This window comes from Tasmannia lanceolata, unplaced genomic scaffold, assembly GCF_043159265.1.
Source record: "Tasmannia lanceolata isolate RefF3 unplaced genomic scaffold, GAP_Taslan_0.1 ptg000008l, whole genome shotgun sequence".
NCBI lineage: Eukaryota > Viridiplantae > Streptophyta > Magnoliopsida > Canellales > Winteraceae > Tasmannia > Tasmannia lanceolata.
Window position 1 is genome coordinate 56,531,575 of NW_027518685.1, and position 20,237 is coordinate 56,551,811.

Below are 20,237 nucleotides of genomic sequence, written 5' to 3' on the forward strand. Positions count from 1 at the left end.
AGTGTAATACCCCGTCCTTCAGCTACTAAAAAAGAGGATTTTTGATAGGAAATCATAGCATTAGAACTCAGACATGAGATATAGGTGTTAATAGTTTTAGAACCTGAACGCTCAAAAGTTCATAGAAGTAATGATCCGTATTAAACGACAAAAAAAAAAGAACATGATTAGATATTATGGTAGTCTGAATTGTGAGATATTTGGTATTTTGGATTTTCAAAGTAGATGGACGGTCGGGATCAGTAAAAGGTAAGGGTCCAATAAGCTAGCAAAATAATTATCTATTGGTACCTTGTTATAGTAATGATTTTTCCTTGTCAAACATGAATGTGTTTAACCGGGCTGCCAATTGTGGGTTGAGACATGCATGGTGGCATGTAACTTGTAAAGATAGGCCCCACCATTTTACACCTATGGTAGAACCCACCATCTCTACTCAAACCTATGCATAAGGATAGGCCAATCACAACCCATTTTTCTATAGGATGGTGCCAACTGTTTTACACTCTTGCATAGAAAGGGCTAGGACCATCCTATGGGAATGTTTTCTTTAAGCACAACCTAAACATTGTATGGCCCATCAAATGAACGGTTGGATCATCACATGGTGCAGGCCGGACATCAGATTTTGAAAAGTAATGGACTATAGCTAGGGGCTTTCACCTTATAAACTCTTATGTATAGATATCTATGTCCAAGTGGGCCCCCCATTTTGGTGTTTGTTGTGATGAGTTCTAGTGGGTTAGTGTTAAATTCCAATTACAAATAGATGGTCGGTCAATATGGGTTATTTGATCCAGTTTTCTATTTCGATAGGTAAGTAAAAAACAGGAGTATTTTGATATGGTACTACAATCGACATGCGCATGGAGTAAAATCCATAAAGGAATCGTTATGTGTGTTAGACAGGCCGCACAACTTTTGCTAGGTAGGTGGTTATAGAATCTTACTCCTAAACTTTCTCTAAGTTTGTGGGTTAGTTACGAGTTGTTCCTTTCCATTGGCTACCAGAGTCCTAGTGAAACCGTGCATTCCATCCTTCCATTAATTCAAAAAAGAAAAAGAAAAGAGAGTTAACCGAAGGGCTACCTTTCACACATTTACTTTCTTTTTCTTCCTCTCATTGCTGTTCTTTTATTGTTTTTAGTCATGTAATTCGGAACTGGTTTTCTATTGTTTTGAGAAAATTAACCCAAGCCATGAGTTGTTGCATGATCGGGTTTGAGGTTATAGGAATCGATCGTGGACGATTTAAAAGGGCGGATCCTAAGTAGTTTTTTTAAAAGTCCATTCCAACTGATTTTGGATCAAAGAGAGCAATATTTCGTTCCGTGGAAGACAAAATGAGAAGAAAGAGGAAGATGACTATGAGGTAGGTGAGAATTCACGTTTTATGTCCTCTAATTACATGAAAGTTTATTTTTCTATATCATTAAAGTTATTTTTTTATCATTTTAAAAGCCTGTTAGTAATATCTTTATAAGCCCTTTTTCGTGTTATGATAAAACGAAGTAGATCAGATTTAATCTTAAGATGAAGTTATTAGGTTAATCTTTTGGTATTTGCTTCAATTGTATTAAAAAAAAAAAAAAAGAGAGGATAATGGGTTAAGAGAAGATAATGGGTCAACAGAAATATGTAATATTATATTTTATAGTAAATTTAGGGTACTTGTATTGTAATAGCTTTCCACAGTTGGTAAGGCAATGTGTGTTAGCCCATTATCAAAACATGATATAGCCAATATCAATAGCCTGAATTCACAAGTCATATGTAAAATTCTATATAGCTGTTAAATAGCTTAATATCAAATACATATATCTAGTATCTCAAAGAAAAAGGATATGAAGAAGAAAAGGTTTCCCTAACACACCTTCAATTGTTGCCAATGTGTACGTACTCAACAGGGACATGTTTGTCATTCATTAAAAGATGGGTTCGCTTTTATTAAAAAAAAAAAGAGAGAAAAGAAAAGCTATGGAAGTCTATCTATACATGGAAGCATAAAATGACAGAACTTTTCCCAAGTTAACTGGTGAAATAATGATTGATAAAAAGAAAATAAGAGTAATAGGATATTATATATAATCATGTAGGAAAAGACATGCTATTCTAAAAACAAAATCCTCCACTTGAATAACTATTGTTAGAACAGGGAATATGAACGATCCTTAATTCTAAGATAGGCTATTTTAGTACACCGCATTAATTTTGATATTGGCGTGCATATGTAGTAGTTTATAAAATGCCATTTTTTATTTTATTTGATCTGCTCCTAAAGTTAAACATACCACAAATGGAGAAATAGGGCTCCAAATGGGTGTACCTATCATATGTAATGCAATACCCATGTCAAACACATATGATAAGATATAAAGAACAAATATTTCATATAGAGCCCCCCCCTTTGTTAGAGACTCATACAAAATATAAATCCAAAGGGCTGTCCAACACAGTCACCAAGGGAATGAAAAGTGAATTGTTGAAAAACAACCCTTGGGCTACACCTACATGTTTGCTAAGGATACTGAAATGATATCAAATGAGGTGGTGGGACATCCTAGAAATACTTGGTCCCCCTAACTATGTGCATATAATATATGTATATAGATAACAATTCAAGGCACATATGACTTATCATGGTTAAGATGTTGGCATATAGCCAAATGATTATATATTTTAATTAAGGTGATGTTACCGTTCCTTCAAAAGAAGGCATGAGCACCTATTGAATAGCCATACAAGGGGTGATATATATATTTAGAGTACTATATAAATAAACAATTATACACATACACCAAGGATAGCTAATAATGCTAAGTATTTAAGGATCTATCATAGGATAAGCAACTCTAGCCTATTTTAAAGACAACTAGTTCTTTTAGGTTTTCCTATAGGGACAAAACTAGTCTCAACTTTAGGGAATGATCATTTTCATTTTCATTTTCTTATTCCCTATAAGCTTGATAGATATGTTTTAATGTTTGAGTCCAATTAACAATCTTTATCAAAACACATTTCATTTCAAGTCGTCTCTTTTAAAGCCAATCATATACATTTCTCATTTTTAGCACACCTATGGCTTTTTAGGCATGATCTCATGATTTTAGAAGATGTTCACAAATTGCAATGAACTCATGAGATACAAGTTTGAGTATTTTTAGATTTCTCATAATTTCAAAACTCTCAAACTCTAATGATGATCTATCTTTATGAATATTCAAATATTGATATCTATAGATTACATATATAGACATAATATGTATATATATATACATTATCTTAGATCACATGCCTCTCTTTAAGTGGATTTTGATAATCATAAAATTTAATGAGTCCACTTTAGTATGAAGTTCACAAGTATTTTTACTTTTCAAGTTCAATAACTCTTATGAACAAGTTAAGGTCATATGGATGCTATATTGTACAAACATCATATGTACTCCATAGTGACCATGTGTTCGAATGTGCACACTTAGAGATTTGACCTAGTTTTTCATTTTTCTAGTGCACATAAGTTCAGTGTGAAGGGTTTTAAGATGATTAAGATTTTTAATACTTCACATACACTAATGAGTTCATTTTCACTTGTTTGTTTGTTTGAGGTTCAATTTGAAGTTCTTTCCAACAAGTGAACTTCTCATATAATTTGCATGTCATAGATGAATAATCAAGCTTAAGAACATACAATATATGACTTAGCTCAATCAAGATGGATCATGATTACTTCATTGAACTAAGTTGCATTTGCAACTTTCCTTAACAATTATAATACTCTAAGTTTGAAGGAATGTTAAGACCCGATGATGTTTAAGAGTATTTCCTCGATAAGAGACACCTTGGACTAGTGAACTCATTAATTTACACTTGTGAATTTCTTATGGTTTTAACTAAAAATTTGGAAATTCATCAAGTTTTACGTTTAGACCCATTTTTAATTATTTTTCTCATTTAAGGTTCGAGTTTCATATTCTTTGTTTTAGTTTTGCTAGTCAAACCATAATAGAATAGGGGAACACCTCAGGATCTAGCAAACTACTAATTTAGGCCTTCTTGAATTCAAGTTTCAAAGATGTCTAAGCCTAGAATCCTATCTTGAACCAACTGAGTAAATCCTATGGGTCAATGGTGGTACTAAGTGTATGACTAAGTTTTAAGTAAGATACAAAACACTTAGACCTGAGTACATGGTCATACCATTATAGGTGAATGTGTTCTTCTAGGGCACAATGACATGAATTTCTAAGATTAATCAAAGATGGTGTATCATATCACGAATGATGTGAACACTACATTATAGATACAACAAGATCAATCAATGAATGAGTACATGTATCTATCTATATGAGTTCATATGATTTTTATCAACTTAAGCACAACCCATTGATACAATAAGATAATTAAGGTAAGCACATATATCTCTAACTCATATTTTAAATGATTTAACGAATGAGGCTCAAACAACTAGATGCAAGAGAACAATCTACTTTTAAGAGTAAAGCATCTAGCACACAAGATTATAAAAGATATACCTATTCATGCACAAAGTGACTAGATACAAGATTTTTCATCACACTCAAGTGTACGATATCTAGTCAACAAATTCCCAAATGATATATACATATATACATTGAATCACAATCAACTAGATACAATATGATCAATCAAAATTTATAAATTATACCTAATAGTCAATTTTCAAAAGATTTGTCATTTTAAGCACAAACCCCTGAATCTAAATACAATCATGTTTAAGATTCAAGTGAGGGATTTTGGAACCCAAACCATCTTGGGTCCAAAAAGATTTGTTTTATTTAGTGTATCTTTTCTAATCCAAACAAACCTATTGGATTTTACAAATCTAAATTTACATCTAGATTTGTGATGCCCACATCTACCACAATAATCACAAGAGAAGCTAGTAGATGAAGAACAAATATCACTACAAGAATGTTCATGAGCACAAGCATGTTTAATACTTTTTTGTAGTTTGTGAGCTTCTAATAAAAGATTTTCATTTTGAGCTTTCATCTCATTAAATTCACTTTTCAATTTGTTCATTTCAAGAGATATGTTAGTTTTTAATTCTACTTCCTTTTGATTTGATAGCTTGAGTTTGTCATTCAATTCATGATTTGTAAATATTAAATGCTTATTTAACTCAAGCAACTTGATTTCCTTGGCTTTGTATTCTTCTAAATTTGGTTCCAAGGTCCTTATTTTGCACAACATAGAGTCAACAGATTTTTTGATCACTAAATCCTTTTTGTTTCTTTCCATTAACTCTTTATTCAACTCATCATACTTCATTTTGAATTGCTCACTTTCATTTATGATATTTTCAGTGTTTGGTGAGGCAATTTTACGTGTGTGGTTCTTGTAAAGATTTTCAAGTGTGTTCCACAAGTCCTTTTCATTTTTACATGAAGATATATTATCATATATTTGGATCTAATGCACAACATAATGTAGTCATAGCTTTACAATGCAATGTGAAGTTTTTGATGTCCTTTTCATTTGGATTTTTGGTGCTGGGTAAAGAATATCCCTTTTCTAATGTTTGCCAAACACCAAAATCTAAACTCTTAAGAAATGTCATCATACGGATCGACCAAGATCCATTTTCCGAACCATTAAAGACGGGTCGTTTAGATGCCATTGGTTGCCTTGGATCTTTTACTCTTGTAGGGTTTTCTCAAAAGAAAACCTATGTAAGAGCCTTAGCTCTAATACCAATTGAAATCCCAATAGGCAACACAAGAGGGGGTGAATTGGGTTATTAAAAATTTTGCCCTAATTAAGTGTAATTTTAAACCAATTTTAACAATTAGCAATTATGAGTTTGATTAGGGTTTTGAAAAGCATTTCAAGTTTAAATTTAATCCTTATTCAAATAATTATAAACATAAAGAAATGTTAGATATTACCAATCACCCAAAGGAGGCAAGAGTAAGAGCAAGGAGACCACACAAAGATTTATAGTGGTTCGGTCACAAACGGACCTACTCCACTACCCAAGTACTTGGTCTTTCCTTGGGATTTTGATTCATTTTGTTGGACCTTTTTAAACGCCGAGTCCCAAGCTTTACAATATAAACCGCCTCCAAGGGAACAAACCATCTTTGCAAACCACTTCCAATGAACAATCCCTCTTCACAAACGCCTCAAAGGGAAAAGCTCATTTTCGCGCCGGATTCACCTTTGTTGTTGGGCCGAATTGTAGACCCCGATTACAATGGGAATGGAAAAAAATAATGTTCACTTAATGCCGCTTGATAGGCTAATACAAACACTCAAAAGCTCACACTCTCTCCAAAAGATTACACCAATAAAAGCCCTATGGAGATCCTCTTATTGAATGTAAATGTACAAATCAAAGCTTAGAAGAGGATAAAACTAAAGAACCTTAGATTTGCAAGTTTACAAATGATTTGAAAATGATTTGCCAAAAGGTTGCTTAGTTGGTCTAGGATAGGGTTTAAATAGCCCATGAAAAGATATGACCGTTTGTGGGGTAAAACCGTAAAAACTGGGTTGAAAAAGTCAACTTGCGCAAGCCCCAACGGCTCTTTTTCCAGGCCACGGCTGTCGACCGAGGCACGGCGGTCGCCTACCCTTATCGGGCTCTTTATATAAATTTCAAATGTTAAACCGCCGCGGTCGACCGGCCCATGGCAGTTGCCCGGCGAGGGCTACCTGTTCGCTCAATCGTTTAATCTTAAAAACCTATCCGCGGTCGACTGGATCTATAGCGGTTGACCGGCCCGACCAAGCTGGATTGTTTCTGAATTTCCAGAAACACATCCACGGTCGCCCGGGAATACTCGGTCAATCGGCCTGCTATTTTTCGACAAGTGCTGGATTTCCAGCCACCTTCCAGCGTCGCCCGGGAAACCCCGGTCGACCGGCCGTATTTAAAAATCATTTTTAACTAGTAAAAATCTAGGGTCTTGGGCCATGGTCTTTAGGCTTTTGTCCAAATGTAAACCCCTCTCCTCTCTTTAAATAGGGCTATTTCCCACTCCTTATCCCGCCACTCTGTCTCCGGTCCTACCATAGACAAAAGAGACAGAGACGATAGCCCTGGTGCTCCACGGTGTTGGACAAACGGAGGGAATCATAAACCCAAAGTTTCTTTTCCCTTATGTATTGTCTTTTCAATTTGATTTAGTTATCCTGATTGTGGTCATCTGTGAGATCTTTCGGGACTTATATTACAGCATATGTCTTCAATCAGGATAACTGCCGCTTATTTTCTTTTCTTTGTAAATTCATTTAATTTACGTTCAGGAATTAAGCCTAATCCAAATAAAGGATAAAAATATAAGTTATTCTGATTAAATTCCTCAAAAATGTCAAATCAAGTCAAGAGACCAGGTTCACCCGGGCATGAGGGGTGCCTAACACCTTCCCCAAATGTAACCATAACCCTTAACCAGATGTCTGTAAGGACCATGCCTTAACAAACAGAGCCAAATTAAAGGTTCTAGGCCCAGAGCAAAAGAACGCCTTTGGTTATTGCTCCTCCAATGAAATTGGGATCTTTATCCACGTTTCATTAGAAGAGCAGGCACAGGTCCTAGGCCCTAACCTAGGTGGAGACTCTGAGTTTCTCTTTCTTGCGAAATCCGGACTACGATCCAGAGTTCACAAGGAACGCAGATCAACAAACACTCCCAGAAAACACAATGTAGTGATCCCCCGCCGCCTTGCGCGCTCAGGAAAAAACCGGCTCCCACATTATGTCGCTGATTTTCTTCAAAAATATTCTGATAAAAATTTGAATTTGGCCTAATCGATCATCAAGTTTATTAAGGGTAATTATATTCAAATTATCGTGTATCTGTTGAGCCCTCTAAATATACTGAAATTGAATATAATTAAATATAACTTAATTTCCTCATTCTGATTTTTTTTTTCGTGGTTCGCACTTGTTGCTCAGCCGGAAGGCTAATCAACAAGATGGCACGACAGCCACAGATGGGCGCAGCCCCCCCTCCCCTCTCTCTCTCTCAAGTAATAGGGCTCCACGCTTACATAATAGGGCAAGCAGCCACTAGGCGCTAGCGCTCCTGACTCGAAAAAAAGATCGACTCCGGAGGCAGATTTGGAGCGGCTTCGCCCGCCTTCTCAAAAATGGGAATTCCACAGCTAATTCCTCGACTTCAATTGGCACATTGCAATGAGTCCTAGCATGGGCATTTGTCACTTTGTCCCATGTAGTGCCCTCTATCTCATGCCAAAGAATTCACCATAACGGCTTCTTTAGTTGAGTATGTTGTGTACACAGTATTCTATTACATTGCACGTAATTCAACATATTCCGAAAAAAAACATATATTAGCCCAATTCCGTTGAATTACTTTATGATCCCTAGACATGTATATATTTCCACATGTTGTGTGAGACGCACCAACACACAATCCATGTGTTTCCTCAAATACATAGGGCCAACAATCTTCAAGAGCTTCCCTGCAAACAAACCCTAGCAAAACATTCCAAGTACCATGTTAAGGGGCTTAATTCCACCGGCAGGTCCCATGGTCCTATCACCACTACCCGATTATTCTGTGGTCTTGTCCCGGCACAAATTTGGTTAGTACACATTCCTGACGCCCCGCTCACTGTGGAAATATAGGTCCAAACCTACTAAGAGGACTTTCCAAGATTCCATACATTAGAGTACAAGGGGAAGAAATTTTATTATTGGCAATGAGGTCTTGCAAGGCCACACACAATGCCATAAGTCCCAACAGGAACAAAATTTGAAACTTTCTCCCGATGAAGGCGAGTTACTTGCTAACCAAGAATCTTATAGAAGATTAGTTGGAAGGCTGATACGGCGAAACATCAATTTTACTATTTACATTCTCAGCCAATACATGCATCAACCATGAGAGCCGCAACTTGCAGCTATTCATGTGTCCTTCTATATCCCAAGGGCTCACCATGCAAATGAATTGTCTTATCAGCAACAAACTCATTTCAAATATCCGATGCCTGTGATTCTGATGGGCCAGCTGCCCAACGACACGATGATCCACCATTGGATATATCACCTATCTTGGCAACAATCCATTCTCTTGGAGAACAAAGAAACAAACCATAATTTCTCGATCTTCTGCAGGGGCTGAATATTGCTCCAAGGCAACCACCGCTTGTGAATTACTATGGATGAAAACCTTATTTTCAGATTTTGGCATCCTTCATCCGGCACCAATGCATCTATGTCGTGATGATCAAGCAACCTTGCATATTGCAGCAAATCCAATGTTTTACAAAAGAACGAAACACAGAGAAATCGATTGCCACCTCATCATAGAGAAAATCCAAGCTGGCTTAATTTGAACGTCTCACATTTCCACCAAGCTACAACTTCCGACATTTTGACGAAAGCTCTAAGAAGGGAACAATTCCAGTTCTTACTAAACAAGTTGGTTGTTATTCACCATCAAACATCAGCTTGAAGGGGAGTATTGAGGATATCCAACCCAATCTCACCTTAATTGGCCATCGAACATATTTTAAAATTCAAATTTAAAAGAGACTTTTTTATTGTAACTATATAACACAATGGAGAGATTGTATCAGGGGTCTCTGTATTTTGAAACTATCTGAACTATATGTATTTATTAACACATCATCCTAATGGAGAGTGATAAGCTTCCATAGATTTTCTGATCTCCAGTCTTGGTTTATTCTCAAAAACAATTTTGAAGGTCACCTCTCACAAATTATACTCCAGAGGAAACCCATAGAAAGAGAACCCAGACCTTCGTAATCACTTGAGTGTCATGAATAACTAAATCAGTGACCGATAGCCCCTGCTTTTTTCGGTTGCAAGAGAGATTGTACCGTATATTTGGTTCTACAAGTTAATGTTCGGCTGAACAAATTGAACTGTGTTAACTTACCAACTTCTCCAAAAGCTTAAGCTGTTGGAGAAAGGCGTTAATTATCTTTTATACTTTAACACTCCCCCGCACGTGTGGCCCACTTGGCAAACACGTGGCACATGTGGTCCCACTTTGGGCAGACCACATGTGGATTTTTGCTATCCGGGAAGTTTGAACTCGAGCCCTTTGGCTTTGATACCATGTTAACTTACCGACTTCTCCAAAAGCTTAAGCTGTTGGAGAAAGGCGTTATTTATCTTTTATACTTTAACAAACTGCAATAATTCTGGCATGCCTGCTACTACCAGTGTTCCTTAGGCTGTGTTTGGTTGCCCCATCTCTTGGCAGCCGTCGGGATTTTGAAAGAATTTCAGATGCCATTCCTTGTTTGGTTGTCTTTTATAAAATGAGATTCAAGAAGACTCTTTTGCAAGTCTCCTAGGTAATTATTGCATGTCAACGGAGGTGGAATTCGTGTCCCCTCCTTATAGCTTTCAATTCAAATTCTCCCAAAAAGGTGGAATTTTGCTTCAAAAATCTTGGGAATGGTGTTTTTTCTCTCCTCTCGTCGTTCCTCTCTATATATTAATAATGACACCCCCTACTCATTCCCCTACTCTCTGACTCTATGCTGCGAAACCAAACACTACTTACCACTATTCTCTGTGGTAAAAATTTGGGGGTGAATACCCTCATTTTCATTAATAGTGATGGCTTCCCAACCAAATTGCAACTTACCTAGCACAAGAAAGGGTTTTACATAAGATTCTAATCCCTAAACTGTATGTGTTGAAATAATTACGTAGCTGTTTCATTCAAATTTGCGCCAATGGATCAGTCAAAATATCTTGAACAGAAGACTTTCAAAAAACTGTCTTTAGAAACAACAGAGCATTGTAAATTTTCATATTAGCACTCTTTTTCATGAACACACGACTGTACTTCCTCTCACTGGGAGAGATATTATAACTAAAAGAAATTTACAGGATTAGACTCACTGGGAGAGCTATAACTAGAAGAAATTTATAGGATTTTCCGTAACATTCTTCAGTTTCTTTCGTTTCCCTCTGAACTTGTTTACTAACAGCCAGAGAGCCTACCCTTTAATAATATGCTAAAAGATAGTCCTGAGTCCAAAATATACTGCACGAAAACTCTAATATCACGTCCATCACCAAACCTTATGCGGTTTTCTTCTTCGTGAATCTCTGTTTTTGCCTCCTTGCTATAAATTTTAGAGCCTCATCGATGAGCACCACTGGTGCAGCAACCAAAATAATTAGAAACCACTCGTTCAAACTCAGTTGAACGATGCCGAATAAGTCTGCGAGATATGGAACGTAGAGTATAATAAAATGGAGCCCAAATGAAACTGACATTGCAACCAAAAGCCAAGGATTCCTCCATGGTGGCATTCTAACTAAGCTGTTATCTTCAGATAGAGCATTGAGGGAATTGAACATCTCAATCGCCACCAAAACAGACAATGATAAAGTCACTGCCTTCACTTTTCCAATGGAGAAATAGTCACAGGGATTTGAAAAAGATATGGTACGGCCGCCTGCTGAGAATGGAGCTGCTGTGAAATTTGTCCATGTGGGGCACTCTCCCCATGTCCGGAGCTGAGAGAGGGTCACTAATGTGTGGCCATCACTTGCAAGATCAATACCCATAAAGGAGGCTTGTGTATACCACACAACAAATACACCAACAGTTGCGATGCCTACATATGAACCGATCACCTGGAAATTCAAACTCAGGAATTATACCAAAGCAATGAGAATTAATTTCGGCTACTGATATCCGCTCGACCGTGTTTTGGTTATGGGGCGAGGTCACCTTGTTTTACATTGTTTAAGAAACTGTCAAAGGCTATTACAGTTCCCAAAGAGCTCTCAGCAGCCAACTAAAAAGTGTAAAACAAGGTGAGTTCTCCCCATTATCAAAGAAAAACCTTGTAATGCGAATATCAGGAGCCTTAATTTATTGAAAATCCTCAAAAGCATCCAATTGGGAGGACTTTCTAAACATGCAACAAACATACATATGTGTGTGTGTGTGTGTGTGTGTGTGTGTGTGTGAGAGAGAGAGAGAGAGAGAGAGAGAGAGAGAGAGAGCACGAAACCAGAACCGAAACTCCCGAAGGCAAAATTTTGAACACATTGTGACCTCTGCGATGACATATAGATCTACACAAAACTCTTTGAACCAAAACTCCCAAAGGCAAAATTTTAAACATATTGTGACCTCTGCGATGATATAGGTTTAGATAAAACTCTTCAAACAAAGTTGCATTACATACATTCCCATCTTTCAAGAGGGTCTTGCAGGTTGGGTATTTTAACTCAATCATAAGTTCAATCTCAAGTATATGGGAAGTTTCATGACTTTAAGGAACACCAAAGGCTTTGAAATTTAGGGCTTTCCTAGTCATTATTCTTTGAAGAGCGCTGCCAGGAAGAAAAAACTCTGTAAGGAGTGTCCTTGACAGCCCTCCTTAAACTGCCTTCTTTACAGGGATGCATCTTTTTAGGACAAAAGTACTGTTATTTTCCATAAAATGACAAAAATATCTCTGCTTTGGTACAGTTAGCAGTATTTGGAGCTATTTAGGACATCTTTGACACAAGCGTGTTTTCAGATTGGTTCAGTTCTTTGAATTATTGAGGATGCCTGCAATTTCCCTATATTTCAAATTTCAATACATGGTTGCAATTATATAATAATTAAAAGGGATTAAAGAAAGAACAAAGATCTTGGTGGTAAGCAAGCACTCCTAGTAATCTATGCAAGTCAAATTTGTGCAGTCACTTAGTGTTTTGTATCAGTTTTGTAAACTTTTGAAAACCTCAAGAATAGATATTGATCATGATCTCTTCAAGTTGTTAACCCACATGACCGGTATTAAGATGAATTAGACGTGACTAATATCCAGGAGCATTGAGCGTTCATCGTTCATAATTACAAGCAAGCAATTAAAAACTGTTACCTAAAACTTACTGGGCTACGACTGAGGTGCCTAGAGTTTCCAAGGAATGGGATAAACAGTTCAGTAAACACAATATCGATCAAGGGAAGAGAAGTATTGAGTCCTCACCATGTAGCGGAAGAAAATCCAAGAACTAATGAGTGGATCATTGCTCTTGCGGGGAGGTTTCCGCATGATATCAACATCAGCGGGGTTAAAACCAAGAGCTGTCGCAGGAGGGCCATCAGTGACTAGATTGACCCAAAGAAGCTGCACAGGTATCAAGCACTCCGGTATGCCCAGGGCAGCGGTCAGAAAGATAGAGATCACTTCCCCCACATTAGATGATATCATGTATCTGAAGAGTGAAAAACCAGAAGTGATTAGTTGATTCAAAGAAGAAAATGTTGTGAAAAACCCCACAAATAGCAATCTGCGATTTCAATGGCAAAGCAAAACGAAAGAACCAAACACAAGCAATGCACAAAGCACAGAGATTTACGTGGTTCGGCAAAGCCTACATCCACAGGAAAGGTGACAAGAAAATCCACTGTAAGAACTGGAGATTACAAGAGAAAAACAGTATCTCTTACCAAAACAACCAAGAAACCCTAGCACAGACTCCTCCCCCCCCCCCCTCCCTTTTTGAGCTCTCAATCCTCTTCTAAAACAAGAATATGAACCCCTTTATATAAACCGGGCTAAAACTTGCTCAAAACAGGCCGGAATAACTTAAAACGGGAAGTATGGGTCGCACACAATATTTCGGATCCCAATCGGGTTTAATTCAAGACACCCAACTCAAACATAAAACAATTACAAGTTGCTCAGAGCAATACCTGATGAAAGCTTTCATATTATTATAAATAGAGCGTCCTTCTGCAACAGCTGACACAATAGTGCTAAAATTATCATCTGCAAGAATCATGTCTGATGCTTCCTTTGCCACCTAAAACATTAAGCAGAGGGGTAAATGAAACTAATTTCATAGAATTTATTCTACCAAAAAATCATGATGAAGAGTCATGTTGCAACTACATAGTATTAAAAGTCAGCAAGTCCTATATTTGGTTAAAAGGGAATCAATCATAACACTTCTTTCAATAAATAAAAATTGAAGGATAACGTTGATGATTTGAAACATAGTCTAAAATTTTAGCCGAAATCCGAAATTTCGGCTGAAATATTTGGTGTCGGTTTGGACCGAAACCGAAAGTACATTGAATTGGAAATACAGGATTTTGCCGAATTTTTCCCCAAATTCTGAAAATTCAACCGAAAATTCATTTTTCACCCTTATTTACAAAATTCCCAATGAAATGTTAAAGATTTCCACCGAAATTTCAAAATTATCACCGAAATTTAAAGATTTCCACTGAAATTTCCACCGGAATTTTAAACATTTTGGTGGAAAATTTAAAAAAAGAAAAGAAATTTCTATCAAGGTTTTACATGATTTCGGCCCAAATATTCACCAAAATCGAAATATTTCGGTTTCAGTAGTGGCCGAAACCGACAATTAAATCCTTCTTTTGAAATTCATTCAACACACTGCTTATTACCTCAGTTCCAGTGATACCCATAGCAATTCCAATGTCAGCTAATTTCAATGCTGGTGCATCATTTACACCATCGCCTGTCATTGCAACAACCTCGCCATTTTCCTTCAGCATCCTCACAATTTCTTGCTTGTGCTTAGGCTCCGCACGGGAAAAAACCAACCCTCCAGGTTGTGACATAATTTCAAATTGTTGGCTGGAATGAAGAGCCATAAACTCTTTACCCGTAAAACTTTTCCCTCTAAGATCTTCATTATCAGAAAACAATTCAATTTCCCGACAAACAGATTCAGCCGTGGACTTATTATCACCAGTGATCACCATAACTTTGATGCCAGCTTCTCTACAATCTTCGATTGCAGTATGAACTTCTTCACGAGGTGGGTCCTGTTTTATTTGCAACACAAAGTATGAGACTTAAAAGAGTAAATTTGGACTAGATAGAATAGTTGAAAAACAAAAAAAAAAGGATGTATGGTAAAAGAGGTGCAACATAAGAACTTACTCTCAGACCAACAAGTCCTACGAAAACTAGATCACTCTCAATGTCAGAGTAGTTAGATGGGTCCAGCAACTTTTTGTGGGAAGGATGACACTCAGAATAATAATCTGAAAATTCTCCCAAGTCATCTTTACGTGCAAATCCCAAGCATCGCAGGCCCTTTGAACTCATCTCATGAAGTTTAAACAATAGCAATTGTCTGCATGGCTCATCCATTGGAACAATCGATCCATCTGAGAGCTGCACATGTGAACTTCGTTCCAGCACACTCTCAACAGCACCCTGTAAATCCAATGTCCACACCATTAATCTCAGTAGATAGAAATTCGAAATCTGATTAGCATTCATAAGTACTGTTGCAAATATTGCAAACAAGCAGTGAAATGTCAGAAACTCTGCAAAAAGAAAAGGTATTTGATAAGTACTTACTTAAAAAGAAACAACATATCATTTACAATCAAGCATGTGTAGTCCTAAAACTGGATTGTAGGTATCATGATTCATAGATAATATTCAATTGAGATATTTAAATGTATCTTTCTTGAAGTATTTCTATCAGTTTGGGAGCAAGTAACATTGCAGCAGAAAATAGAACAAAAAAGACGATATGTGGTTATCATTTACACAGCAGTTAATAGATATTCATTTTGTTGGCTCTATTAATAGAAATTTAGTTGGCATTTTGTCTTGAACTTACCTTCGTAGGAGTTGTAACAGTGGGGAGTGAAAGATAGATCAAATTACATATTCTATATATAATAAGATGAAAGGATCAAGTTCTGAACACCAACCCTTTCTTTGACACATGTCATTTTTATATGATTTTTCTCAAATATTTGCTCAATTGTTTATTGGTTACCATGTGGGACACCTAAAATCTATCACCTGCCTTCCTTTCTCTCATAAATCTCCACATTCTCTCTTTCCTATGGAATTCACTGTACACTCTTACAGTCCGTATGGCTAAGCTAACATGTAGGCTCCCACTGTGGTGAGCTCTATGTTGAAATTCATTTATGTTTGTGTTCTAGAAAGGTTGTATCTAACAGAGCAACCACTGTCATATAGGCCTTTCTGTTTGTCAGGATAATTTAATTGTAAGAGACTTAATAGGTCACAAATCATTACAATCTTTATTATCAAGCATTTGGCCATTTCAGTAGGAGTACGCACCAGATGCCTATACGTGCCACAAAGGCATTGGAGGTACCTTAGAACCTAAAACATGTAGCATTTATGAGATTTTGAAGTAGGTGTCAGTGCCACAACAAGTGTTCCTTTTTTTTCCATCAGAATGTGTCGCATATATGATGAGAGAATATGTAAGAGGAGTATTTGAAATGTTGTTTAAAAATTGCATGAGCCAATGATCGACTCACATGAGTCAACTTCGTTTTGATTTTTGAGTCACTGAACTAAATAGGTGAATCTTAATAAAAAAATGTTTTAAGCACTCCTTATCGATCTGTGAACAATAAAATGGTTTTGAGTTCTTTAAAAAAAAATGGTTTGAGTTACCTACCAAAAGAAAAGATGTTTGTGAACCAATGGAGTTTCCTAGAACCACAAGAAGAAAAAAAGATCAAGAATGGCCATCACCTTGACGAGAAGACGGTTATACCCAGTTGGCTCCCGGACAATTACACTCATGGATTTACGAACCCGATCAAACTCCAATGTTGCAACCCTTTTTGACCTTTTTGACCACCACTGGCAGCAGCCTAAAATGAGAAATGATTAATTAGAGGCACAAAAATGCAAAATCACGATTGCTGTATGAAATATACCAATATCATATGGCATGTTCTGCACACCTAATTTCACGGTGCTACGGTCAATTGAACAGTCCACAGCTAGTTGTGAATCACAAATCCCATTCCTTTCCTTTATATCTGGAAGCCCCATCTTTTCGACCAGAACCTTTTACAAAGAGAAAGCATGTCAATTAACCAGTTTGATCACTATAATAGCAACACCAACAAATAATAACAAGATAAGTGTCAAAATCAGCAGTCCTTCCATAGAAACTGAGAAAACACTACTTATAATTGCTAATTCACCGTGGAAAATCCAAATATTCAATGTCAAAGAATGAAGGTAAAAGTAAAAACGAATAAAAGATATAGCATATACCTTGAGAGCTGCCTCAGTAGGCAAGCCAGTAGCTCGGAAGAGAGAACCATTGGAAAGAATGCCTGCATCATTGCATACTGCACATATCTCTGCCAAGGATTGCAAATTAGCATCAAAATTGTGGTGAGTCCAGTCTACGATGCCTCCATCCTTCGGATTATATGTTGTTCCGTCCACATGAAATACTTGGGAACTTGTTTTCTTCTCACCCAATGTGAGAAATTCATTAACAGACATCTGGTTAGTTGTAAGTGTACCCGTCTTATCCGAGCAAATCACAGTTGTACATCCTAAGGTCTCCACACTCGGAAGCCTCCTTACAATTGCATTCTTTTGTGCCATTTTTCGAGTGCCTAAAGCTAAACAAGTTGTAATTACAGCAGGAAGACCTTCAGGAATGGCAGCTACTGCAAGGGCAACAGCTATCTTGAAATAATATGTGCATTGTTTAAAAGAAAACTGAAAATTTGTAGGCCATCCATCCACAACGTCCCACGAGAGAAAATATTTGTACTTGATGACCCACACAACAAGGCAAACAAGCCCAATACAAGTTGTCAATCTCCCACCAAATTCATCAAGTTTCTTTTGAAGTGGTGTATGATGTTCTTCCAATGAAGCCTCATGGATTTGAGTTTGTATGTTCCCAATTTCGGTACACATTCCAGTGTTGACAACAATACAAATACAACTCCCATTCACGACAGTTGTACCAGAGAAAACCATACACTTTTTTGCTTGTAACTCACAGTCATCTACCATTACAGGGCCAGTGCTTTTGATCACTGGCATGCTCTCTCCGGTTAACGAGCTTTGTTCCACTCTCAATGTCAATGTCTTTAAAAATGCTATTCTCATGTCAGCGGGAACTTTATCTCCAACTCTCAATTCAACAATGTCGCCCGGGACTAGTTCGCGTGCGGGGAAATCGGGCACACAGTATCCATCTCGAAGAACCTTTGCATAATCGCATTGCATCTCTTTCAACGCTTCGAGAGCCCTCTCGGCATTACTCTCCTGCCAAACGCCAACCATGGCGTTGAGTACTAGTATCAAGACAATGATAAGAGGTTCAACATATGCGTGGAAACAAGTATCTCCTGTTTGGTGAGCATCTATGTAAGCAAGAACAAAGGAGATAAACGCTGCCACGAGGAGGAGCTTAACGAGCATGTCATCAAACTGTTCCAAGACTAACCGCCACAATGGCTTGTCCTTCTCTTTTTCGAGCTCGTTCCAACCGTACTTCTCACGTCGTTTCTCAACATCTTTGGAGCTTAGGCCATTTTCTAATTTGACATTGTATTCCTTCAAACACTGCTCCACTGACCAAACCCAAGCAGGAAATGGCTTTTCTTCCATTAAATCCTTCGAATAAATTCACTTCGGTTTCTTTAAGAGAAGCTCAAAATCATTCATATACGTTTCAAAACGAATCGCTTATTTCAGATCCCTATATAAAAGTTCAAAAGAAAATGAATTTTCAGCGAGTATGAGTATTGTACTCAATTTCCCAAATGCAGAATGACAAGAAATTGACACACTTCGCAAGTAAACAAATCACAAATTTCTATCAATATACAAATTCAGGAATCCCAAATGAAAAGAGAAATAAATTGGAAATTTCTTCGGCAACTGAACTAATTAAAACCCAATAATTTTCTTTTCTTTTCTCCTTTTTAATAGGTAACCAAACCAGTTGAACTAGTACCCCATAAAAAACCCGCCTTAGGCCACGTTTGGACTGCATGAATCTTCTGGAAAAGTTAGGAAAGGGAAATTTTTCTAAATTTTTCTATTTTTTTTTACGCATGAAAAAAGATAACTTGAACCAACCCTATTCAATTTTTACTAGGGACCTTCAATTTATGATAATATCTCTCTAAATCAACCATAATCATATCATTTCCCTCTATGTCATGGAAAGAAAAAAAAAATCCAAGAGAAAATTTTCATTAAAAAAAGTTTTTCTTGCAATCCAAACAAGTCCAATAAACAGAGTATTCTTCTTGTTAAATAACCCACTTGAACTATTATCAGTTAAAACCTAAACCAAAATACAAGAAAATTACAACCAGTCAAAGTTTAAAGACTGCATAATAAACAGAATAGAAGAACGTAAAATCCTCTCCATTCCATTTTTTCCCTTTAATATCTAACCCAGAAAGCCAAGAGAAAAGAAAAAAGTAAGTAAGAAACATAAGATAAAACCAAATTATTTGAACATCAAAACCAAAACCCAAATCACAAATATCAAAACAAAACAACAGATAACCCTACCGATCATAGACAACAGAAAAATAAAGAGAAATTGAAAGGCAAAAGCGCCAAAATGTGTGTGAAGTGAAATGTGTGTGTGTGTGTGTGTGTGTGTGTGTGTGAGAGAGAGAGAGAGAGAGAGAGAGAGAGAGAGAGAGAGAGAGAGAGAGAAGTGAAGGAGAAGATGGATTAGAAAGAGAGGAAATGAAATTCGGTTTCTTACCACGACACCAGAATTTTGAGGAGTTTTTCTTTGAGAAATTCGGTTACTTATTTTGCAACGGTCGCATGACTCGCATACCACCTTTTGTGGATTCTTCCAAGAGCCTTCCCTCCTATTTATACTTAAAATTGAATAGATGAAGAAATTATAGAATGATATCAGGTTACATTAATTAATTAGTTTACCCAATGGTTGACTCAAGTAAAATAAATAGAGGAACTTTCGCACGAAGTAACATACATAGGGGTTTGGGAGAAGGAAAAATTATATTTAAACCCACTTTAATTAGTGTGTACTCATCTTTTTATGTAGTAAAATAGTATCTTTTTTCAAAATAAAAAATGATTGTTAAATTACTCAAATACCCTTCCATAAGTGCTAATTTTTCAAATAATGACATTCCCACCTTCTTTGCCATGTGGCATAAGAAGAGGGTGCTTGTATAAGTGCTAAATTTTTTAGTAGATGGCCGAGAGGCTCGACCGATAAGGTATTAAAACCAATCTAAAATGTACTTTATATTTTGGATCAATTTTCTGTTAGTAGAAGTTCCATTTTTGAACTGAAGTTTGGATATAAGGATTTTATAATCTAGGATCGTAAAATCGTAGATTTTACAAGCTTAAAATTAGATTTTATAAGCTAAAACCCGGACTGTACATTTTTAAGGATTTTAAAATCTATGCTTTAGCTAATA

The 20,237-nt window shown here is 36.8% G+C and overlaps 1 protein-coding gene across 2 annotated transcripts; it reads right to left on the reverse strand.

Moving 5' to 3' along the window:
* Positions 1-10,726: 10,726 nt before the first annotated feature.
* LOC143885380 (calcium-transporting ATPase, endoplasmic reticulum-type-like) lies at positions 10,727-19,608 on the reverse strand. 2 transcript variants are annotated; one of them, XM_077389528.1, is made up of 9 exons: positions 19,541-19,608; positions 17,059-18,511; positions 16,740-16,845; positions 16,525-16,646; positions 14,929-15,207; positions 14,427-14,810; positions 13,704-13,813; positions 12,994-13,222; positions 10,728-11,638 (listed from the first exon to the last, which is right to left on the reverse strand). In XM_077389528.1, the coding sequence occupies exons 2-9, from the start codon at positions 18,418-18,420 to the stop codon at positions 11,078-11,080; spliced, it is 3,153 nt and encodes a 1,050-aa protein (XP_077245643.1). In that variant the 5' UTR covers positions 18,421-18,511; positions 19,541-19,608; the 3' UTR covers positions 10,728-11,077. The 2 variants fall into 2 exon arrangements, with proteins under 2 accessions (XP_077245645.1, XP_077245643.1); XM_077389530.1 differs by lacking the exon at positions 19,541-19,608 and having other exon boundaries at positions 10,727-11,638; positions 17,059-18,432.
* Positions 19,609-20,237: the final 629 nt, after the last annotated feature.